At 39.4% G+C, this 25,821-nt stretch overlaps 1 protein-coding gene across 1 annotated transcript; it reads right to left on the minus strand.

The window, feature by feature from the left end:
- Positions 1 to 3,115: 3,115 nt before the first annotated feature.
- LMAN1 (lectin, mannose binding 1) lies at positions 3,116 to 25,105 on the minus strand. Its single transcript, XM_067315556.1, has 13 exons — positions 24,892 to 25,105; positions 23,431 to 23,585; positions 23,234 to 23,341; positions 20,414 to 20,475; positions 19,611 to 19,710; positions 17,950 to 18,073; positions 17,110 to 17,168; positions 16,341 to 16,473; positions 14,909 to 15,102; positions 14,731 to 14,801; positions 8,864 to 9,017; positions 7,798 to 7,919; positions 3,116 to 6,070 (listed from the first exon to the last, which is right to left on the minus strand). The coding sequence occupies exons 1-13, from the start codon at positions 25,103 to 25,105 to the stop codon at positions 6,034 to 6,036; spliced, it is 1,533 nt and encodes a 510-aa protein (XP_067171657.1). The 3' UTR covers positions 3,116 to 6,033.
- Between the last annotated feature and the right edge of the window lie 716 nt (positions 25,106 to 25,821).

Raw genomic sequence — 25,821 nt, forward strand, 5'->3', positions numbered from 1 at the left:
ATGACTCACAGTGTCCCTTATTTCCCATCCTTCCGAGTTTTAGAGGAGGCCGTGTTTGTTCAAGAGCTAACAACTAGCCAGCGCTGCGGGGCTATGGCAGATCACCTGGAGCTGCGCAGGCATGCTTGCTCCAGCAGAAGGTGATACGACCTATGCTATCACGGTGTCGTTCTGTAGCTGTTACCACCTGCTCAATGCTGTCCGACGCTGGGAAAATGGTGCAAGCGTACCATTTAGCAACCTACCGGACTGGAGACAATGTGGACAAGCAGTGACAGCTCTACCGTACACCCCCTTTGCCTTCTGCTAAAACTGAGACCTTGCTCACTTTGCTAGTGCTTGAAAACTCCTGCAAACTGGCTTAACCTAGCGCCTCTTTCAGAAGGAGGCCAGACTTTTGAAGAGCGCTCTGACTACTGAGCAATAGTGACAACCCCATGATCAAGAACAAGACCACATGACCCCTCTCCCTTATGCGGCTGCATTTTAAATGGAAAAAGCAACAACAAAGAGTTATTTCTAGCAGATCATTAGAGTTGAAAATTCCACCAAGAGCCAGCCCATAAAAAAGTGTCTGTTGCCCAAACTACAGCCTGATTTACAAAGGTGACAGGCCCCAAGCTGCTCAGAGCACAGTGGATCTCAAGAGCAGGAGATATAAAATCCTAAGTGAGGAGAGAAGGCATTTGGTCAGTTTGGGCATCTCTAGAGATAGATGGTGGCTAGAGAAAGGGAGCTTCACAACTCTGGGTATAAACTTCAGTCTTGCCTACCTTCTCACCACTGTTTACACAAAGCTAGCAAAAGAAACTGGCAATGTGGGCATCAGGAGAGGCTGGAGGCTCATCTTCTCAATCCGCTTCAGCTCCAGCAAAGCTGTATCTTACCCAAGTACCTAGCACAGAAGGGGCCAAGAAATAGTGCATGAGCCATGTATAGATCATAAAAAGGTTTTCAGCAGCTTGCAAAAGCCATTGAATGGACAGGCTAAGTAATATTTTGGCACTGCTTATGCACTGATCCTAAGATGCACATCAGCTCAGCAGCAATGATGGACACCACAGAAAGATGTGCTATAAGAGAAATTGAAAATTAGATAAATATTAATTTTCGATTCTAAGTACTTTGTCTCTGCTTTGAGGGCCACCTGATTAAGTCTTCTAATGCTGTCTTCTAATGTTAGTCTTTGAACTACTGCTCTTTACTGAGGAGAATCTTCCCTAACTTTGGATGCAAGTCTTAACTGTAGACTTTTATCACTATAGAAATGTTGCTGACACCACCTTCTGCCTAAATGAGAAAGGGGGGGAAAGCCACAATAGATATTTTCACAGAACAAGAGACCAAGAAGGCAAGAAAGCTGAAAACTGGCACAAGGCTTGGAAAGTGATTGCTGAGAACCTGAAAGACCCTGCCCTCCAGCCATGGGACAGGTCTCACGAACCTACCTAACAGCAAAAGGCTTTCCAGTGTTAGACTTGGAAACAAAAGACAACCAAAAGTGCTTTTAAAGTTATTTGCCTTATCTGCACTGGAAACTGCCAAGAAACACAAATTCAGAGACTACTTATGAAACTTTGGAAGACACGATGTAGCCAGCAAGTGAATTGCTCACTTCACTGTAGGTTTAGATACTTATCACAAATCTGTGCATACAAATCACATACAAAGGCTTAGACTGATAAACCAATTGCTAAGAGTATCTAAAGTATCTAGTTTTAAGCACCTACCGTGGATGCCAACAAGGATGGGTACCTCCAGAATAATTCCAGTTTCTGCGAGTACTTTAACTACCGCCTATATTAAAGTTACAAACCACCTACTACTTTTTATTGATTATAGGGATCACAGGCTAATGAGAATACACAAGAAGCTGCTTATTAAGTGGTGGTGATACCACTTCCTCTGCTTTAAATCAATATCCTCTCCCTCTAACTTAAATGAAACAGAAATTAAAGGCTCAATTCATGTTTTTATCTAATGGAACTGGGCAACGTGAAAGGTAAAAACAAAACAAAACAAAACAAAAAAACCCCCTGAGTTCTACAGCCAAAGAACAGAGGCATCTCTAAGCTCAGAATGCAATTCAGAGCCCCCAAATAGACAAATCACAAGGAGCAATCTAAAAAGGCTCACAGAGAAAGCAGCATAAAAATGCTATAGACAGTAAAGCATTCAAACACCCAGCCTTCTCTGTAAGCTATGTTCCCAAAACAGGGTCACAGCAGAAGCAACTCCAACCACACACCTCAGAAGTATCTTTAACTATTCTTTAAAAGGTCCAAGACTCTCCCCTTTCCCCTCTTCTAGAAGAGGATGTTACCTTTTATATAATAATCTGATCACTACACCACTCATGCAGAGAGAAACAGACATTTTAGGGCTTTCTCAGCTGAAGGGATGCAGTTGAATAGGTCCTCCACCTCTCAGGGGATTTGCTCCTGGCTGGGGCAAATGACGGCCAGCAGGGAGTTCTCTGCTCTTCCTGTAAACACATACAGTTTACTGGACAAAACAACAGCAAACAAGGAGACACAGGCTGCATTGTTTTGGGTGAACACGACCTGAGCACCCAGATGAGGGCTGTTTGGGGAATCTGGAGAAAGAGCTACAGACATGTAGGCAATACTCAGCTAAAAAAAAAAAAAAAAAAAAAAGGTACTTTGTATAGTCAAAGCAGTCAAGAAGCAATTCAATTTGCAATTGAGACTTAGAAGTTCACATTTTACTTTAAACATGGCCTTGAATGTCCCATACTCAAGGCAAGTCTGATACTCTTTTAACACAAAGCTTTTGAGTGAATCCGTTACTCTTTGGCTAGAGCTACTCTTCTAAACTCCAGTTCTCCTGCATAAAGGGAATGCAAGCCCTTCACACAGAATGAACCGACGCTGGATTCAGTGTAGCTTTTTAGCCAAGGGTAGTCATCTGTCTCATAACACAGGTGGAGTCTCGGTCTCTGAACGCCTTTAACTCTCCAGTATCAGGCAGGACTGAACCCACATCTCAAAAGCTTTCAAACTCTCTGAACAACAACAAAGGGTAAAGAATGCTTGAAATACAACGTAAGAGCACAAGGACTTCATTGACATGTATCAAATCAAAAGAAAAGAAGTTTACCGAAAATATGTATCTTTATTCAAATAATGTTATCTTTGAACTCCAACTGTCAAGTTACATTAGTCAGAAACAAACATATGGAAATGTCAGCTGTTTGAAGTTCTAAACACAGTAGACAGTCCTGGTTGTTACAGTAATTGATGCATTGATACAAGTCAAATTTTCCTCAAACAGGAAACCAGGAATTTACAAACATGATTGTGGATTTTGCTTAAAAGATTCAGGTGTGACAATTTACTTAATAGACTCTGACCCGTACAAAGGGATTCTCTTGTCACTGCCAAATAATATTTGCTACTTATCATCCACAGTTCAATACTGCTAGACTTGTTCTCCATATTGTCAAAGTGGATTCCAAGTTGTCTTCTAGTCCTGAAATTTTACTTGACAAAATGAAACACGCTGACAAAATGAAAGTGTTGAAAGAAGTTTCTAGTAGCCATAACTGGAGGCTATTCTGACTGACAAATAGTCTTAAAGTCTGAATTTGTTGCAACCACTTCAAGAACAGATAGGACAAAGTTTGGGCTAGATAATTAGGAGTTTTCATTTGCTCCAGCGAATGGTGAAAGGCAATTATGGAAGTTCCAAGGAGAGATGAATGTGACCTAAACCAGGCATGAAGCAAAGTATCACTTTTCAGTTGTTACGCTTTAGACCTTCTGCTCCCTAATGCAAAAGTTTCCCAGTTACACACGGGAGACAGATCTGACCTATTAGTAGCATAAACACAGTAGCTCAGTGCCATACTGAAAATGAAACTGTAGGTGCAAGTTTGTCCCTAGACACCACCCCCAGCCTTCTCTTCTTCCTAACACAAGACACAACAGCTTGGTCTGCTTCAGCTTTTTAAAACCAAGTTATAGTTGGAAAAATTCACAGTAAAGAGAAACACATCCTTTCTCCAACTTGTACTTAAGAGCTGTTCCTCATTATGCCAGCTACACAGACCTGCTTTTCAGAATACAGTCGCCAGCCTTTCCATATAGGAGGTCCTGCAAAGCCTGCTCTGGGAGAGGGAGTTCTGTTTAGGTGTCGCACCGATGTAGGAAAGCTAGGGATTGAAAGGAACAACACTGTACATTTTCAGGGCAATTTAAGACAAGATACTAAGTTTAGTGAACAGAGTCAGGGTTGCAATAGCTTAGATTCAAGGCACCTGTAAATATTTGCTGGTGTGAGAAGAACTGAATGAATAAATTCCCATATGTTATTGTGGTTCTCTGAAGAGTTCTTTTATTGGCTTACCCTAATTATTCAGCAAGATTAGCTTGAGGCAGTAGTTTCTCCAATTAGTACAGCAAACAAAATCTTCTAAAATTCAGAAATGAATTTATTAAGCTATACCACTTACAGTGTACTACATACTGTAGCTATATAGATAGGTGTGTAGGTAGTATCATTTTATCGGTATAGCACAGACACCCACTTTCTGAACATTCTGTAATTTAAGTAACAAAATGTATTGCATAGATTTATCATTTCTCCGAATTATCAGGCACAATACTAAAGTGTTCTTCATTACAGTGAATTTGGCAACATGTATTGCACTCCAAAGGAGAAGTCGTATGTTAGATTCTAGACAGTTTTTGCAGGTTTTCAGATAAAGAGACTTGTAATTAAAGTGAAATATTCCAATGCGTTTGTGCATTTTATAGAATTTAAAAATTCTATCCCAACTCTACAAACAAGCATCTCAAGAACAAAGTTACCACAGATATGTAAACAAGGCAAAATGAATCCCTTTCACATTCCCAATTTAGGCTGCTTTGTTTCTTTCCTGAAGCAAATTTCACATGATAAGTAGTATCAAAAACAAGTGTTCAGTCTTATGCCCTTGATATTAAACCAGGAATTGATGCACAATACTGGCTCTGCAACAGCTCCTGGATTAACAAGCATGTCTGAAGCAACAGCTTGTGAAGAAATGGGTATCACTCAACATTTGTAGTTTAGAATACTTGCTGCTTCAAGATTTTAAATCAAAGCATCCGTATTTGATTCAAGAAAGACACAAGACAGCTTTATAAAAATAAAGCTCATTCCCAGACTAAATATGCCCTTAACAAAATCAGATCTGAAGAGGTGTAAACTAATGTTATCTTTGCTGAAAAGTTTCTACAAATCTCTAAACAAAATTAAAGACAGACTTGAAACTACAAAAAAGAAATCAATCCCACAATATACGCAAAGAGACTACTTCAGTGTTTTCTCTCACTGCCTAAAAAGAAAACCCAAAACAGGGAGATAAACCTTTGTTTGCTTATTCTGCATTGTTTGCTTTCTATACCAGATACCAATAGTCAGACTGTTAAAAGCCTGTCTTTGTGTCCATGTATTAAAAAGTGTTTGTAAATCTACATTTCATGAAGTTAGAATTTACTAAATCATTCTAAAACCATTAAATCCAAATGACAAAGAAATGAAACATTTGTAATAACATTTTTCCCCCAAAATAGAGAAGTGTGGTTCATTAAAAAAAAAAAAAAAAAAAAGAAAAGAAAAGAAAGATATGTCAGGATACTTAGGGGTAGGCTTTCTGCACGCATCATCAGTTTGCAATCTTTATTATCGACAACCACCAAATCTTTGTGTTTCAATTCCCTCTTCTTGAATTTTAACAAACCCAGAGGAATACCATGTTTATCTTCCAGTATTTATCAGAAACTTAGCTGAAAACATAGACCTAGATAAGGTTCACAGCCTTCCCCTACCTAGTATTTGCTCCACTGCTCCCCAGTCTGTTTTTAACTTTAGTATTAATGGTTTAAACAATAACTCATTTTGTTTAACAAAATGCAATAATTTACAATATTGAAGTATATCAAACACTAAAATTTCCCTCATTTACAGAACTGTATGATTTTCTGTGCATACATACTGCTGATATGTACACACAAAAGGAACAAGTCATCAAAAGAACTTTTTGGCTGCTGCTTCTTGTTGACTCCTGAAAGAAAAAGCAGAAGAGAATTCATGAAGTACTTAAAGTAGAAAACTAGGTGACTGGTTTAAGTAAAGAAATATTTTTTTTATTTTGAGATAAAAGATTCTGCTCCTCTTCCCCAGAGATTTAGGGAAACCAAATATAAATCACGTCACAAAAATACTGTATTGTATTCTTCATTCACAAAAGCATTGGAAGCATGACTACAGTTTCAACTTTGCATCAGACGCATGGAAACAAAACATGCTGGATAGATGCCAGAAACTGAAAGAGCATACAATTTTTTTCTTGTTTTCTAAAGCTCCTCAGCATCTGATTTGCCTAAAGATCATGACAGAAAGGAAACATATGCAACTAAGCAGCCAGAGAAATTGCCTGGAAATGGGATTTCCTTTTCTCTTTGACAAAGAATGTATTCATTTTCTTAACTGATACAAATACCATGGCTCAACCATACAAAAACGATATAATCACACGGGCACCAGAAAGAACTGAAGGGGACCAGATCCTCATTTATCTTGGAAGCCATCTTTCCAGTTGACCAATACATAGAAAATGCACTCTCTCGCCTTGCAGAGAAGCAGAGACACAGTAACAGTCAATGCTATCAGCAACTGTCCTCTTAAGTTAACACTACTCATCTTTCCACAAAGGCAACAGTGTTTTCTTTGCAGAGGACTGTAAGCCTTACTGCCTTCTGCAGCTGCTTTGGTCCCTACTCCTTATTCTGTTGGAGGTCAGGGGGAAGGAAGACCACCAAACAAATGGATGCTTATCCTCAAGAGTTCCCCACCACCACGGTTTTAATTTGAACATAATGATATTACAGTGAGGAGGAAGAGAATAAAGCCAACATTCAACCCAATTAGGTTTTGTTTAAAACCCCCAGACACTAGCAACAAACCTTCACCCCTCTCCTACACTCCTCGCACACCTGACATTAAGAAACTTCATACATTTTCCTCAATATTCCATTAACATACCTCCATGGGGTTTGAACCTACACTGCAGCTGAGAACCATAGGATATGTATCACATGAAAAGTTCACTGACGAATTTGCATTTGTGTTGTCAGATGGGATAAATAGTTTGTAACTACATACAGCAAAAAGAACTCAAATCCCAGATTACATCAGATTTTGTTAACCTGTTAATAAACTTCAGCAATCCAGCAGAGGACCACAAGGATGGTAAGGGACTAAAGCACATGCCTCAAGAGGAGAGGATGAGGGATCTGGGGTTGTTCAGCTTGGACAAGAAAAGGCTTTTGCACCCTCCTGCCCCCCTCCAAACTAACAGCAGCTTTCCAAAACCCACAAGGAGGTTATTGAGGAGACAGAGACAGGCTTTTTAGAGATGCATGTTATGAGAATGAGAGACAACAGTCAAAGCAAAACAGTGTATATCCAGTGAAACAGATTCCCACTGGATATACAGGAAAATTAAAAAAAAAAAAATCCATTATGATAATTAAACATTGCAAGAGGGGTCTGGAGAGGTGGTGGATTCTCCATCTTTGGAGGTTTTCAAACCTGACTAATGTAAGCCTTAAGCAACTTGGTCCGAATTCAGTGTTGACCCTGCTTTGAGCAGAAGGTTGGAATATAGACCACCCAAGGTCTCTTCCAATTTGAATGACTGTTTTAAAGAACATTAACATAATCATAGCATTTCAACGCAGAACTTCCAAAATAATTTCTCCCATTGTCTTCAAAGAAAAACATACTTACCTATACATGATATAGCCAATGAATAACACTGTTTGTACTGCTACAAATATGAAGAAGTGCATTGTAGATAAACACGATGGAAACGGTGGCAAGTCTGGACACTTTGATTTCTCATTAGATGGCTAGAAAAACAAGAGAAACATTATTTGAGAAAAGAGCAAACAAGATAGATGTCATCAAAAGATTTCTATTTAAGAAACAAAAAAGATCTTTGCAACGTGATCTAGAATTAGAACACAAGCAAAAAATGCAGAGGGAAAAGTGACAACTACTTTGTGAGAAAGTCATGATATAACTCCCCGCCTCGCTTCCCCCTTCACCTTTATATTTCTCAGATAAACTGACTGATGTTAATCCAGGGGTTATAGGAGAAAGAATAAATCTTAAAATTATAAATTACTAAATTATTATTAATGGTAAATTATCCCAGAAATTAAAAAGCTTGTATGTGATCACCATAAACAATTTCAGTCTAACTGCTAATTACACTAGGCTAAAGGGCTACTGAACGTGTGAACATCTATCTTTCATACTCAAGACACCCTCAGCAGAGGCTGGGTTCCCCCCGATTAAAGCTCTCCCTTCTGTGCAGATGCTTAGAGAGTCTCCTCTGTAAAGGTTTTTCAGTGTCTAATGTAAGTTAACTTATGCTGCAGCTTTTCATTCATTAAGCAGGTTTGTATTCCCCAACTACTCATTTATTTTTACAAAATGCATAGGAATTTAAATTATAATAGAAAACCCTACATTTCTGCAACTTTTGATAACAACTGGCCAACAGGTTCAAGAACTGCTAGGTAGCAGGACAAGCACAAAAGAGCACCTAGAAAGCCTAACTGCTTGACCTCGTTTCCACAGGATATTAGACTAAAAAATCATGCTCTTTGTGCAAAACTTCTCATCAAGATAGATTGTGATGTTAGGTCAAGGCAGAACAGTTTTAGTGAAGCAGCTTAATGAAGGATTAATAGCTCAGTAAATTGCAAGCTGCCTCATCTCAGCCTTTACTAACGGCCAAATAAAGAAGTACTACAGTCACACTTCACCCTAACAGCACATAAATTACCATATTTCGTTGTACTAAATGTTCAATGTCCCTCTTTACTACATGAAGGTGTTCTTTGATGTCATTGAAGTGCTGAGTTGTTTCATAGACTCCTGCAGCAGAGCCAGGATGTTGAGCTCCACTGACCAACCTCAGCATGTCAGCCACAGAACTTCTGAAACAGGACAACAAGACATCTTTCAGCACAGAACGGTTTTTCATAAACAGCATTTATTCTGGACACATTTTAGCCCATTAGAATTCATCTGAAGCACGTAGTTCTCCCAAAAGGTAGGACACATTTCTTATCTTCCAAGAACACCTATGAAGAAACGCTTCCTTAACCAACTAAGGTATTTTTTTAAATTTAATTCCACACAGAGTTCAATTTGTACAGGGCACTATATCCCAAAGTCATGCTGAAAGCAATATCTGGCAAATATTCTGTTACTAGACCACTGCTTTGCCTGACTGTTTGAGGAAGTCTAAAACAAGTGCTCTGAATCTGAGGCTATGGCCAAGGCTTTAGGATAAACACAGCATAATGAAATCTTTTAAGAAAACTAAAAGCTGTTCAAAAAAAAAAGAAATCAGTCATGTAAGAAATGAAGAGGAGGCTTTAGGGATAAGAAAAGATTTAGATACATCCTCGTGTCATGATTGCCATTTATCTGAGAAACTCATTTCCCTTTTGCATTGTCATAATACTTAATACTGTCTTCACATGTATTCATTTTGCTGCTACAACAAATCAAATTAAATCCATAAAAAGTTGAGGCTCCATAACTAATTTTGCTTGAGCTAAAATAATCAATGGGGGAAAACATTTAATCTCTAATCAATATGTTTACATAATTTTTTGCTCCTATGATGACTCTTTTTAGCTGCAAAGAGGATTACACTACAGCTAAAATACTTATCATGTGAATGTTAATCTCTTTGTTATTAACGGAATAAACAATCAAAATGTATGTCTTTGGATTTCTTTTTAATTTACTTAAAATTTTACGTTTTGTTCAGATGAGAGCTTACTTTGATACCTTCAAGGTAAAGGCCTTGCTGATCAGCAATTTAACTTTCACTTAAACAAAGGTAACCTGGCTTGAACACAACTTTTTGGGTCACCGGAACAGCAATACATAATCATATTTATAAGAGTGTTACATAAAATTATATTATTGAATTTTTAACTGGCTCATATTCATTGTGAAAACTGCAAGTTAAACATCAAAACTTAAATGCTAACAAATAATCTTCATAAAGGTGCATCCATCTTTAAGCTTTGCATCAGCTGCTCTTCATGCCATTAAATTTCAACTCAATTTCATTTAGAAAAAAAAAACAGGAAAAAAGAAAAACAACAAACTATGATGGTCCTATATATATTAAAAGACACTGTGTCAGCTCTCTAGAAGTAGGGACTGCAAGGCATAGATATGCTGTTAGATTAGTTTCACTGCAGCTGTCTCTCCATTGTGACAACTATGCAGCCTGTTCAAATTACCTGAAGCAGCTTCATACTAAATCAGAGCTACACACTGAATTGACCTACACTTTACAATTCTACCAGGTTGCAGATATACCACTTCAGTAAACTTATTAATTACAGTCCCTGCTAAATGTTGGATTAACGATAAACTTTTCTTCAACCTGAAGATTACTAATTTTTCTCATGGAAATCGCACACAGACAAACAAATCAATTTAACATACTACACTTCCACTATTCTGCGTATTTCCTACATAACAAAGAAAGCTCTCCTCACTTTCAGAACAAAAAGATCCAGGAACTCACCTTTTCCTCTCATATTTATGAAAGCTCAATCCCATTCCCAGCACATACTACTTTCCACAGTTACGTTTCCAGTAATTACAGATAATGTACTGCACTGTAGGCCAGACAGTTAGCCATGAATTTCTGCAAAACTTTCAGTATTTAGCTCATTAAGTTTGTTTTTAATGTTGCAGAATTACCAAAAAAACACTTGTCTGCTTCTGCAGGCCACTGCAAACCAAACTTGTCAAAGCAGCTCTCCTACCTTCTCTCATTCGACAGTTCTGGTTTTGGATCAGTAGCATTTATACATGCAAAATGAATGCAAAAAAACCCAAATAACTATGCTGAATTAAATTAGCATATACTTCATCCAGGAATTTTATTTTTATTTTCATTGTATAGATTATTTGAAGTCAATTACTTAATATTTACCTGTACTTTGAGTTAGGGTTGTAATAACCTGTTTTAGAAGAAAGTTTTCACTCTAAGAGGTTTGGGGGTTGTTTGTTTGTTTGTTTTTTTGGGGGGGGGGGGTTAAATAACCCATGCAATCTGTATCCAGCCACCATCAGGACCACTGTCTAATAAAACACTGATAGCAATTATGTCCATCCACATCCATGACGTTGTTTATTTTCCCCACAATCTTCAGCACTAGAGCACAATCATAGGACTCTGATTTTGTACTTCCCCCTCCTTCTAATACCACCTCCTATGCAACAAAGCAAAATCTGCACACCCACCTTCCCCCAGACTGATCCACTTTTGTTGTTAAGAGCAAAATAACTTCCCTAAATAGACATGGTCTATATCAATTTTAATTTATGTTACTTTTACATAAACAATATCATGCAGTTAGTTTCTACTGTATAAACGTGCGAGATTCCTCTGTAATCAGATGATTAAGAAATCCACAAATCTTGACAGGAAAATTACTTAGTAAGTCCTTTTCCTCCGGGATGCCCAACAGGGCAACAGCGGGCTGTTCGTTTCTATCTATAAATAAAATGTTTCTTTAATCTAAGAAAAATATTAAGATGATGTTACGCAAACTCATACCTAATAAGTACTCGCTAAAAGGGCAGACTGCCAATGTTAACAAGAAAATCTAATTTGCTTGCTAGGTATAAAGATTTGTCAAGAATATTAACATAAGAGCTTTCCTGGAAGAACAAGTGCAAAAAACGGAAGCACTCTAATCTTCATTCTACAAAAACCTGACCTACTTAAAGGAATCACAAGAAGCTGCCTTTGAACTAATACTGGGGAAAAAAACAAAACATAATTGCTTATACACTACAACATGAAGTTACAGGAATTTTTTTCTCCTTTTTCTTAAACCAAAGATAATGAATGTTTGAACTACTGTAAATAAAGGGTTAAAGCAATTTAAAGAAATTTCAGCTAAAAAGAACAACTGTAAAACATTCCCGATGCAGTATACAAACCTTCCTTTCAAACACAGGAATTTTCTGAGGTTCATACATTTTACCAGTACACAGCCTACAAGGTTAAGATCTGTGCATCAAGTGGTAACTTAGTTTGAAAACGTGCAACATATCTCTGAAACAATCATTTTGAAATAACTGCATCTTAAAAATCAAAACTATTAAGCGCTTAGACACTTACAAGTGTCCCTACGGATAGAGAAGTTTCCTGTGAGTTAACTGGCAAAAAAAAGTCCTCTGACAAAGGAATATGACGGTCTTAATCTAGTACAATTAGATTCCAACAAGTTACATAAGACTGTCACACAACTGAATCCATCTAGGCAAGGAACCAGGTCTGTAACTGTCAATCTCCTTTAATGTGATTACCTGCAGCAAAAAATATTGATGTATCAGTTGATAGACACAGTCTTCGCAAATAAATTTAGACCATAAAATATTCACTCTTAGAACAACAAAAATTATTCCTAAATAGTAAAATGAGAGCATGCAGCACTTATGTAAAGGACAGGTACTCCCATCACAGTACAATTTTAAAACATTTTACTGTTTTTAATCTACCCTACAAGAAATCAGGACAATATTAGTAAAAGAGCCTACACAATACAATGGCACATGGAAAGAAAGAAAGAAAAAAAAAAGGCAGCTTGCCTTCACTAGACAATGTAAATGAAAGTAATTTAATATTAGAGTGCTCTTTTCTGTATAATATTTTTATTGTGCAAGTGCCATAAGACAATTTCTCTTATGATCTAACAAACCAAGGAATTTTTAGTCATAGTCAGGTTTTTCAGTACATCCAAGGATGGAGACTCCACAGCCTCTGGGCAACCTACTCCAGGGTTCAACCGCTCCCACAATAAAAAAGTTTTCTTATGGCTAAGCGGAAGTTTCTATATTTCGATTTGTGCCCATTGCCTATCATTCTGTCACTGGACATCACTGACAAGAGTCCGGCTCAGTCTCCTTCACCCTCTCCCCGCCTTCACATAGTTATACCCATTGCTGAGATCCCCCCTGCACCTCCTCCTCTCCGGGCTGAACAAACCCAGCTCCCTCAGCCCATGACAAATGCTCCCATCCCTTAAGCATCTTTGTGGCCCTTCGCTGGACTCACTCCAGCATGTCCATGGCTTTCTTGTATTGGGAGCCCAGTACTGGGCACAAAATGCTGTTGGCCTTCTTTACCGCAAGAGAACATTGCTGACCCACGTCCAACCTGCTGCCCACCAGGACCCCCACGTCCTTTCCTGCAAAGCTGCTCTCCAGCTAGTCGGCTCCCAACCTGTACTGGTTCAAGGGGTTATTCCTCCCTAGGTGCAGAACTCTGCACTTGCTGAACTTCATGAGGTTCCTCTGCGCCCATTTCTCCAGCCTGTCAAGGTCACCCCTATGAATGGCAACACAGTCGTCTGGTGCACCAACCTCTCTGCCCAGTTTTGTATAGTCTGTTAACTTGCTGAGGGTACACTTGATCCCACCATCTAGGTCACTAAGGAAGATGCTAAACCGTATTGGCTCCTGGGGGACATCACTAGTGACTGGCCTCCAACTGGATTTTCTGCTGATGATTACAACCCTTTGAGCCTGGCAGTTCAGTCAGGTTTTTCTAATGATTTCAACCTTTCTTTTTTTTTTTTTTTTCCAGATCTGGCCCTTGTTTCCAAATGCCTTTAACAGACAACGTTCTCTTAAGGCCTATCCCTACTCCTGCTGGTGAACTGTGGGGCAGGTTTTTTGTTGTTATTTTAATTACACACACAGTTTGATGGACAATGGAAATAAGACCTCTGCAACGCTTGTGCAGATCTGGGAATTTTAAGAGACTTGGCTATTAACACAGAACAACCACAAATAGTTTCTGTGGTATACAAATCAATAACAGTGACAGACCACCATGGAACATAATAAATGTGTGTGCTTTAGGCAGCTGTAGCAAAAATAGGAAAAAAAACAAAGCCAAAAACCAGTTTATTTATGTGTCTAGATGGAGGAAAGAAGAGAACTTTCTCCTTAAAAAAGGATACTTAAGTACACACACATATATATAAGTGCATCAGTAAATCTCAAACAACTCTATTACCTGTGCAGACATTTTTATTTGGGCAGAACTACTTCTCAGAATTACCTACAGGCCTTAAGAAGTTTGTGTGGCCTTATTTACAATAAATAACTTCATAGGAGTGTTTTTGTGTTATCATTATATCAAAAGAATAGATAGGGTATATGGACAAGATACTCCAATACAGTATTTTTATTTATTTATTTAAAGTTTACTGGCTACAAGTTGACAGCATTTATGTTCACATTGTTAACAATGCTCCAAAATCAGAGGAGAAATTTTCCATGAGGTAGCATGTTATTACACCAGCAGTTCTACAGAAACTGACTGTCCCTAGAGACTCTGTACCTACTTGTTGAGGGTGGATCGCATGATAAATGATGCAAATTGTATACATGCACACACATATACACGCACACACACACTTTTTTTTTTTTTTTAAATACCAAACTTGAATGTATGCAGACAGTCGCCACTAAGGAACTGACACACAGACATTTCAAGTTTGTCAAAACTCTCCTAGTGAAATACTAAATGGGATTAAAAAGGTAGAAAATAATGCAAGATGCAAAATAAGGCCTTAATATTCAGAAAGTGTTTACCTCATTTCATTCACTTGTCTAAGGACCTCTTCTTGAGTCTTCACAACTGTATCAATCTCTTGCTGAGAAATCTGGGTGGGGGGGAAGTAGTAAAGATCAACATATCTTGGGAAAGGCAATTGATAATGCTTTTGAAATTACGTTGAGCTCTCAACCATGGTATATTTTTGGAATTCACCTGTCCTTGATGATCTGGAACACCAGCTCCTCTTTTGGCGATCTCATCTGTCACTGCAGAGACATATCTCCTCTGCTCATCCAGAATCATATCCAATTGTCTATTAAGCTGTTTGATTTCAAGATGAATCCGATTCTGTCCTTCAAAGATTTGCCTCAGTTCACGATCACTCACAGTTTCAAAAAAACCATCCGCTGATAAGAAAAAAAAAAGAACAGGTAATTCTTTATTTTATTTTTTTTATATATATATATATACACACACACATACATACACACACACATATTATATATATATACACACACACATATTATATATATATATACACACACACATATTATATATATATATACACACACACATATTATAAATGCATTCCTCATATGTTGCATTTTGTGATTTTTCTTGTATCTTAAGGTTTCCACACAGATATACTTTTTCCAGGAAGTTAATGTACTACTTCTGCAGTGGCTGTTTATCACCACTGTCAAGGCTAAGGATACCAAAATGGGATTAGAGCAACTTAACGGACAAAACCACACACATTCAAACCCAGACTCCACGTTACAGAGTTCCTATTCTAATATTCAGATAACATGCAACATAAAATGAGGTGAGATGCTGTTATTATTAGGAGACAGCTATCTTTGCATAAGCTAATATCCTATTAACATCAAGTGTCTCTCAGAATAGATCTGTAGGTATTAAGTGACAGAAACTTTTTAAAAAGTAGCCTGAGACAAAGAGCTGACTTTGTACATTTTGAGTGAGTTCTTTCCCAGCTTCAACAACATGAGAAAGAAAAGCCCAAAAGACTTTGTGGCAAAAAGACAATTACTTATTAACAAAGCAAGGCTGGACAATATCTCAGCAGGACAGTATTTCCAACACAGATGAAGTTAGAATGGTGTAGAACCTCTAAAGCGAGACAAGAAACAATGCAGGAAAGAACAGTCATAACTTACCACTTTAACTACAAAAACTAATTCTGACAACCTGAAATTTCAGGTCTAGATGCCTAAAGTATGCTCCTTATAAGTGTGCATTTAAATATGGCTAATTCAATCCACAAAAATAAGAAACAGCAGACCAATAAGATTAGCTTTCAAATACATCTTCAAATAACCAAAAAAGCCACGCTCCCTTAATCACCACTTTACAAAGGGCTACATAACCTCTCCCTCCCACTGTCCCGTACAGATCCCTCATCATTCTCATTAAGTTTTTTTCATTTGTTTTCAATTTGTTTCATGACAAAGGAGCATTGTATTTCAGAAAGCACTTTGCAAAAGACCAAAGATTTTTAAATAAGGTAAATGACATCAACAGGATCTTAGCAAGATCAGCATTTCACAGTATCAGGCCCTAGTTTGGAGTACCCTGGAAAACACAGGTTTTCCTTGACAACTGAAAAACTGCTCAAACAACTTGCCTGGCTGTCCTTGCACATCAGGATGTTCCTTTTGAAATTCCTCTTTCTTTTTATCCAATTCTTGCTGAAAATGTTCAAACTCTTCTTGATACTTCTCTTTATCTTTTTGAGGAATTTCTGCATCTGGTGTAGGCTTTAAGAAGTTATCAAAAGGAAAAAGAGATTTTTATTACTATCAGTCATTAAAGCTCTCAAAGACTCCTATATGACTCATTCTCCAGCAAGACTGTCTAGATTTCAGATTCAAAGAGAAATATCACATTAGTGGAGCACACTGATATTAAGCTGAATTGAGGAATCAGAAGTTTCCATGGAGACCCATAGCTTTTTCCTGATGCATCACTTTCTGTGATCATAAAGAAATGAAGTTTTACAAGGATAGTTGCTGTTTAGCAGTACATAATTGTTCTAGAGGAATAGGAAGCTGAAAGCAAAACAGATTAATTTTCCAAAATATACTTTATAAAAGTATACTTTTAGTTTGTTTTCTTTGCATATTTTGTTTTAATTTAAACAGGATTTGTTTTCTTGGTTCAGTGTTGTTTCAAGAATTCTAATCTTGAAAATATAAAACTAAAATACTACTGAAACACTACAGTATTAGTCTATTTTTTCCAGAATAGATGACAGCACAACTACATGCAAAGAAAAAAAAAAAACAAAAAACAGTGAGGCTAAGTATGATTTCAGAAGAAATGCCATAATATGGTGCTACATATAAAAAAATACACAGTAACATATTTTACTGATTACACGTAAAGATACTTACTACTTCCTTGCCAGGTTCAGTCAGCTGGAAGGTCAGGAAAGACAGGACATCATGGTCATCTGTATTAACACACACAACACATTGAATAACTTGTTAATTCATACTGCTGCAAGTTAAAAATATTACTTTTATTCATTCCCTTCAAATTCCCAAGTCAAGCCTGTACTTGCAAAGGATCTTCAGCCAATAGCATCTTCCCAAAGTCCTCTCAAAAGTTTAGGCAGTAGGGAACGAGACCGCACAACGTCTCTGTCCAGACAAACAAAGTATTTTTGCCCTGGCCAGGAAAAGGCCTGAGCATATCAGTATTCTGGGAATGGGTAAGGTTAGTTACTCCATTGTGGACCAAAATCAGTATAATGGATCAACACTAGCAGTAAAAAAGCTCTTTTGCAAGCTTCGCAAATCTCAACACAGTTTGGCCCAATTCTGAACATTTTCCCCCACCTAGAAAATTGATCTCCACAGTTAGTTCTGCCCCAAAGCTCTTAAGTGATTTAAATTAGTTTAAGGCTCACATGCAAAACATAACACATGTAACAGCATCACAATGATGGCTCTGCAGTTTGGACAGTAGTTTGTCAGGTAGTAGAAAGAAGTCAGTAATTCATTTTATCTATGCCAAACATTTACTGTCAGGGTGGCCCAGGTTTTTGCTCTTAAGCCAGTAACATTATTCCACATCAAACGTCTTACCACTGACAACAAGGTTCACTGAAATTTTAAACATCAGTTGCTAAACAGTATTTTACTAAAAACTTTAGATGTATGCATCTCCTCATTTGTTTTGTAGCTAACCTAATGCAGCACCCAAACAAATTCAGTGAGGAGCTATGTTACCTGCAAGTCCCCCTGTGGCTGCAGATATTCCAAAATATCCTTGTGATGGTAACACCATATCTTCCACTTTTGCACAAAATTCATAGTCATCTTTATCTGGAGTAAAGCCATTGTTAATTAACACCTGGAAAGAAAAATGCATATAATTTTTACTGCATAAATCCATTTGTGTTAATTGCTTTGTCCACTTACAGCAATGGCCAAAAATACAACTTATTGGGCAGCCTAGCAGTCAATGCTAGAAACCAAGAATTATTTATTTTCAGAAATGCACTTTTTAAAAATAAAATACATAAGCTTGCCTTAAAAAGAAGAAAAGAAAAAAGGCCTATTTCAAAGTTTAACATGAACAAAACTCAACATTTTCTATTCTTCACTTAAGAGCACATACTGTATAAAATTCAGAGATGTATACAAAGGAATTCTTTTCAGTTATAAGCAGCAGCAAAACAAATTCATGTGTGGAAAACTAATCTAATACTATCAACTCTGGTTCAAGAAATCCCTGACTCGCAGATCACTGAAGGCCAGCCTGTCAGGGATGCATTTGTATAGGATACTGGCCAACAGATATTTGGTCTAATCTAGTAGAGTCACTTCTTACTTTGACTCTAAGCTTAGACAGATTCTCTCTTCCTCCACAGATGCATCACAGAACTGCTAAGGTTACCAGCACCGTTTGGGTCACAAGTTCCTAGATAAAGCATCAAGGACAAGGCATATATGCAAAAAAAAAAAAAAAAAAAAAAAAAAAAAAAAAAAAAAGAACCTGAGTCTCAAATTTTATTTTCATTCACAAGTAACAAACAGCCTAGACCATTACAACATAGTACAAGGTCCATCTTCTCTTAGAAGCCCTCATGTTTACTTTTAGAGAAACTTTTACTACAAAATGTCAGATGTGTGTTTTAATTGGCTAATACCTATGAATAGCATGTTTTCAGCAGATATCAGAAGCCAGAAAAGAAACATTTCATTTTCTAGCTGTCTCAATCCAGCACCACGTATTTTTCTGTCCTTTTCTGGACAGCATTCACAACAATCTGAACAGTTTTTAAGAAGTCTTGGGCACTCCCCTACACCAGTGGTTTTCCATGTTTTCCAGTGTTCAAAGCCCTGGTATTTCTTGGAGGTGGGAAGCCTCAAACAGCAAATTTAAATCTACTGCCAATAAGTTTTGCTTTCTTAGTCACATTTCAGAAGCCTCTTACAATCAGCTGACAAAGCCTCAGCAACTCTCAGACCAGCATGAAAAATACTGTTCTAGTTCAGGGGCTGCTCAACCACTTGGAAGCTTAGGAACAGATGCTGGCTTTAGGACACCTCTCTAAGGCAGTCAACAGCAACAGAAGGGTCTAAGGATATATGGGTACACTAGCAGGACTGACCTGTAAGTAACATCAAAAGATCAAAAAAATCAAAAGATCAGCAATACCTGCCAAAACAGCTCAGGAAACTACAGATGCACTAGTATAGCTAAAAGAATTTGTCCAGTATTTGAATATACCGCATTTTGCTCCAACTTCTGCTGCTAAGCTCAACATTTTCAAAAATACTGCAATTAACATATGGGGTTATTTGGGGTTTTGAAAGAGTTACAACAATCGCACACTTAAAAAGTTGAGAGACATGAGTTATTATGTTATTTCAAGAGTACTTACAGTCAATGTTTTTTGGTAATATGTAATCTTTGCTCGGACAGGATAGGGCTTGTTACGAAAGTCCCTCTGACAGGATGCCAGTGCTTGTGTGGAACCATCACTATGAGAGACGACAACTTGCATAAATCTACATCTTATGACTTATCAGCTAAGACAAAAAGCATCAAGGTATCAGTAAGAAGCACAATGCTAACTTCAAAATGCAAAAGCTATCCCACAAGTGCACTGAGCTTTTCTACAGGTCTGGGATCAAAAGTAGTAAGCTAGAAACAACTCTTCGCAGAGAGTCCAAAGAGATGTTAATTGTGCTGTTCTCAATAAATCATCAGGAGCCAAAATTAAACAAATGTATTTCACTAACAAGGAATCAGATTTCAGCCAGTCATTCTCAGTAGTCATTAGCAGCGTGTGGATACCAATAAGCAACGAGAAGGCCAAAAATCTGTACCTCCATTTATCCAAGTTAACACATACCATTTAAATATCCATCAGTTGCTCATTTCTGTGCTGCTGCTACCAAGACAGCGCTTTAATTAAAATAAAACCTCAAATTTAAAGAATGCAGATGAACAACAACAACATTTTATATAAAAGAAACCTTTACAATTTTTCCTTGAAGAAGAAAATCTATGCTTTCAGAATGCAGTTTCTCATCAGTACATACTAAATACTGATATTCCTATGCATGGAGCATATCACCTAATTTTATTATTATTTGTGTGAAGAACACCTAGAGTTTCCCATAACATTTCACCATCCAAATCAAATATCCACCATCAAGCTAACATTGAAAAGAAACTTACTTCTGATGGTCATACAGAAGTTTTCCATTGTTGCCTACAACAATCACGCCAGGATTGTTTTTCTATTAAAAAAGAAAAAAAAGAAGTGAAATGATATGCAAAATCACTGATAGCCTTTCTGTCATTACAGCATATAAAGACATTGGGCTACAGAAACACTACAGGTGTTTTATTCCTATATAGTCTTGATGCACAGAAAGTAAAAGGACTGAAATAGCTCTGTGTCAGGCTGTGTGTTTTGCAAGAGATGGCTACATTCTTTGTACAGTTAAGGGCGAAAAACAAATTAAGTTCACAGATATACTACTAATTACCATCACTTGACAAATACATAAATATTAAAACCATAATTAGAAGAAATTCATATCCAGTGAAGACCTAGATCTTAAAATTAATGGAGGAGTTAGTACATCTGACTTTGATTACACGTCACTGGGAGAAACAGATGAACAGACAGTGTGTTGGCACTCTGCTGTCCTCGCCACAGTCATTACAAAACCCTGAGGAACTAAACAAGCTCTGCTGAATATATCCCAGGTTGTTTAAGTTGCTAGAAGGTGAGAACAAGCTAACATGATAATGAGAGAATAGATTCACATCTGGTTGCCTCCAAGCATTTAGGCAACAAACCCCAGATTCTACAGGAACACAGGTTTCAGAAGTAATGTTCCCTCCCCCTTCAAAACTTAAAGTCATCGTCTCCCAGAGAAATATATTGTTCCACTGGAGAGATGGCAAACTCTTAAGAAAAGAAACAAGACTCACTTCAAGAATTCAAGAAACAACGTCATTCTGAATTCACAGTGTTTGGGGTGCGGGGTAAACTTTTTTTCTTTAATGCTCTGAGAAACACGACAACCAAACCATGTACCTTCATCATATAGATTTTGACAACATGAGAGAACAGTACTCTGATATACAGATATACACCAGCGTTACTACTTCTCAGACACGGACTTCAGAGTTAGCTTCAATATCAGTACTACCTGCTCAGTGCCACGGTAATACTTTAAATGTCACCTTCTTACTGTTTCTTTCAGTTTAACAATAGCAATATTGAATTAAATTAGAGCATATCTGCATATTTTGCACCAGGTGTATACAAACAGTTCAATTTCAAATCATTAATCTCTCTCAGAGCATAGTACACAGCTACTAACAAGAAGTATTCAATACTGATTGTCAATGGGAAGCCCAGTTTCAGTTGTGGATCATGTCTGGAAGGAAGATTTGAACAGTGAAAACATATACAAGATCTTGAAAGCAACTACAGAATTCAAAGCAGAGAACGAGTTCTCAAATTTTTTGCCTCCAGAAGATCACAGAAAGGATATGTGCTATAAATCCTTGAGAGATTTAGTGTGGTTCTTGCAACTTCAGCTGTTCAGAACTATGAAAAATATTAAGACTTTTTTTTTTTTAAATAAAAACTGTCACCAGAGAAATAAATACAGAGAAATAATGAATTCAACTCTAGTACAATATACAGCTTTGGAAGGAGGGGAAAAAAAAGCTTTGTAGTTTTTAAACCAACATCATAACAGGGTGCTTTAAGTTGGTGGTACTGCATGAAGTCCACTTCTGGATGCTGTGTATTAGGCTGAGGACCAGTTAGAGCCTCAGACATCTTCCACTGAATATACTGAAAACAGTAGCAAGAAGAATTTCTCCATACTAGGACTGAAGAAAGTAACAAGCGGTCATTTAAATATTGGAGCTTGTAAGACTTTTTAATACATGTCAGAACTAATACAGGCATGAGACAGACTTTTGTTTTGCCTAGAAGTGACACATCATCACTTTCAAAAAAAAGCGTTTCACACCACACTGACTAAACTTGCCATGAGAGGAGTCCCAGTGCTATCAAAGCTTTGGCAAACAGCACTGTCCACATGCAACTTTTAATAGACCATCTTCAGCCAGGGTCCATATTCATGCCACAAGTCGGGGGGGGGGGGGCGGGCACGCGGGGGAGATAAGTTTTTGTAAGTTGAGCAGTGTTCCAATTCTATGCCTTGCCTTTAAGGGCAGAAACAAAAGTCCCCTTCAGTTTTTAAACTTTTACATAGGAAGTTTGCTGTATATTGAAAACAAACTGTAAAAAGAAAACTTGTACACCTACAAAAATACAGCTGAAACATCCAAAAGCAAGTCAAAGAAGTACAGAAAAAGCAAAACAGACCAACTACATATCATTAAAGTTACCCAGGATCATTTTGGATGGTTGGAAAATTAAAAATCCAAAGTGGGTAACTACCACCAAGTTACTGAATTTAAGATTCAGGAGGAAAAAAAAAAAAAAAACAGCAACTTTCATCCCATCTGCTACAAAATTTTTGTTGCAGAACTGCTGAAGACAGATTTGTTCCAAGAAAAAGAGTATCCCTGAAGACACAGAAATGTGTATTTCCACAGTGACATATATTGATGCAATATGCCTCTTCCAAAGCATAAGCCTTCAGATCTAACAACATTTCAGACTGTGCATGGACATTCCAAATTTCAGCTTGTACACATGTCAAAGCTATTTCCCCTTCAAACCTAACAGATGAACCAATATACAGTGGAGATTCATTTATGTGCTAGGCTTTAACTTTCAAACTTGAACCAATTAAAAAAAAAAAAAAAGTCTGCATGAAAAAGAAGTCTAGTTCACATTCTGCAAGATGACATATTTTAACTTATCTCTAAGTGAAAGAGGGGAAAAAAGGTTTAAAAAAAAAAAAAAAGACATCGTATTTTTCCACAAAGCTGCAAGTACAAAAAACAGGCAAGAAATTCATTTACAATCTTTGCAAGAAGAGTTTGCTTCCAACTAACCTTTCCATCATTGTCAAAAGAATCAAAGAAAATTCCAACACCATTCCATTTATCAGCTGCCCCAAAAACAGGACCTTCCAAGCCTTGTTCTTCTGTAAACCAGATTGCCTATTTATAGAAAACAAGTAAGAGTCATAAGTTAAGATTCACTTTTTTATAGTGTGCTTATTTTTTAAGCTATATCAAATTCTTAATACCAGTCCATCAGCTCCAATGCGGCCTCTTCCCGTAACTCGAAACGTCACTTCAATTTCCCAGTATTCAAATATTGATTTGTTCTTTGTCCATACTGATCCTCTTTGGCTTTTCAAAGATGTTGTTATACGAATCTGATCTGCACTTGGTATGGCATCTAGAAAGGAGAGAAACCAACACTGAATATTCAAGATAACATGTATGGTGATTGCTCAACTAGTCAACTAATTAACCCTCTAAATTCACAAAATCTCCTGGTGTCCTCAGCTAGAGAACTGTTTTCAAAATAACTTTATAATAGAGAATTCAAAGAGTTGAGAATTAAAAAAAAAGCATATCTTATTTTTAACAACTTAATTACTACTGTTTTACAGAGGACTTATTCACCTGCCATATGGGACTAAAACGTACAACTTAAATAGAACATTGGTCTTGCTGTTAAAGTACCATACTTAGTGAAAAACAAAAAACAAACAAACAAAAAAAAAAGTTCAGTTTCCTGCCATAAGTGTCCCACATGATTTTTGCAGAAATCACCGATTTTTCCTCTTGCTTTTTAAAACAGATGCAATGCTCTAGTTCCCAGTTTAGCAGGTCAAAAGAATAACGGGGCATAAGTTTTGATACATTCATTCACTTGTATTAAATAACATTTATTTGGGGGATCATCTGATGGGGTGGGGGGGGGGAAGGACAGCTAATCTATGGACAGTTCTTGCCTGTCACTTGTAGCTTAATGTCAAAAAATTTTCAGAGCCCAAACTTCCTATCTATGCCCATGAGCTAACCAAACTAAATTAAATTCTGTCAAAAAATTAAAGCAGAGCAGAAATTACTGCAGAGAAGCTATAACAAAGCTTTGTGTCCAGAATCAATATATTTTGCAAGGAAGAGGTGGAGAAGAGCTCCCTGGCGTTTAGGCGACGTCGCCTCTGGGAGCACAACCAGGTCCTTAAGCCGCACCGCAAACAACACCAAGGTGCCTAAACCACGTTCAGTAAAGCCGTACCCGCCGAGGCCGGATTTCAGGTTAAAGCTCTCGCGCCAGGAAACATAACGGGACTCCCGGCTGCGCAGAGAGCGGCCGCCGCTCCGGGCGCCGCGGGCCGCCCGTCACCGCAGCAGCAGTGACACATCATCACTCCCCAGAAAGCGGGTTTCGCACCGCGCCGAGCAACCGGCTCCGGCGACGGCGCCGCCGCTTACCGGAGAGGGCGGGGGCGGCCCGGGGCGCCACGCCGAGCGCCCCCCGCCCGCCGCCGCCGCACAGGGGCTCTGCCGCTGCCCAGCCCCGCCGAGCGCCGCCGGCGGAACGGGCCGGGCGAAGGGCTCCCTCCCCCCGGCAGCCGGCGCCGGCCCGTCCCGCAGCGGCCCGGCCCCGCCGGCGCCCTCCGCGCGGCCGGGACCGGGGCCGGGATCGGGATCAGGACCGGGGCCGGTACCGCGGCCCCGCCGGCACTTACTGCCCGTGTGCGCCCAGAATGGCACCGTCCCATCCGCCTGCACCAGGTGCGGCCCCTTGAAGCTGTACTTGTACTCAAAGCGCCGGTGCGGCGAGGCCGCCGCCGCGCCCTCCGCCGCCGCCACCGCCGCCTGGCCGAGGGCGAGCAGCGCGCCGGCGAGGAGGGCCGCCGCCACCGCCGCCGCGCGGCCGCCCCGCTGCGCGCGCGCCGCCATCTTGGGTCGTGCTGCGGGAGCCGGGCACAGCCAACAGGGCGCCGCCGGATTGGCCGCGCGCGGGGCCGGGCAAGGGGCGGGGCGCGCGGGCCTCCCGCGGGACCGCAGTGCCGGGAGCGCGGGGAGGGGAGGGGCGGGGCCTGCCTCTGGCCACGCCCCTGCCCGCCGCCGGTACGCGCCGCCCGGGGAGCCGGGCTGTGCGCGGGCCCGGCAGCCCCCGCTGGTGGAAGAGGAGTTCGTTCCGCGCCGGCGGGGTTCCGCGCTGCCGGGCGGCTCGGCTCGGCGCGGCCCGGCGCGGCCCGGTTTGGTCCAGCCCGGCCCGGCGGGCTTCGGGGGTTCTGCAAAGCGCGTTGGGGGTGTCGGTAACCTGTCCTGTCACGGCGCTGTTCCTTCCTGAGCGGGAGCCGGCACCGTGGGCTTTGCCTGTGCCTTCCGGAGCAGTCTGACCGGCACCGGCGACGCTCGCTGTCTCTCGCCAAGGCCGCCCCGTGCTAGGCCGCGACGCCGCCCTCGACGCCGCCGGCGGTGGGAGCGGCCGGGGAGGAGACCCGGCCAGGTTGGCGGAACATCCCTTTCGTTCCGACATCCCTACTGTCCCACTCACCTCGTCTGCGAGCGTCAGTAATTTAGGGGTCAGTAAGCAGGTTCATAGCCTGATAAAGAAGAGGATGGTCTCCGAGCAATTAAGCTCTTTTTTTAAAATAACGCGCATCTAC

Source organism: Apteryx mantelli, chromosome Z (assembly GCF_036417845.1).
Source record: "Apteryx mantelli isolate bAptMan1 chromosome Z, bAptMan1.hap1, whole genome shotgun sequence".
Classification (NCBI taxonomy): Eukaryota; Metazoa; Chordata; class Aves; order Apterygiformes; family Apterygidae; genus Apteryx; species Apteryx mantelli.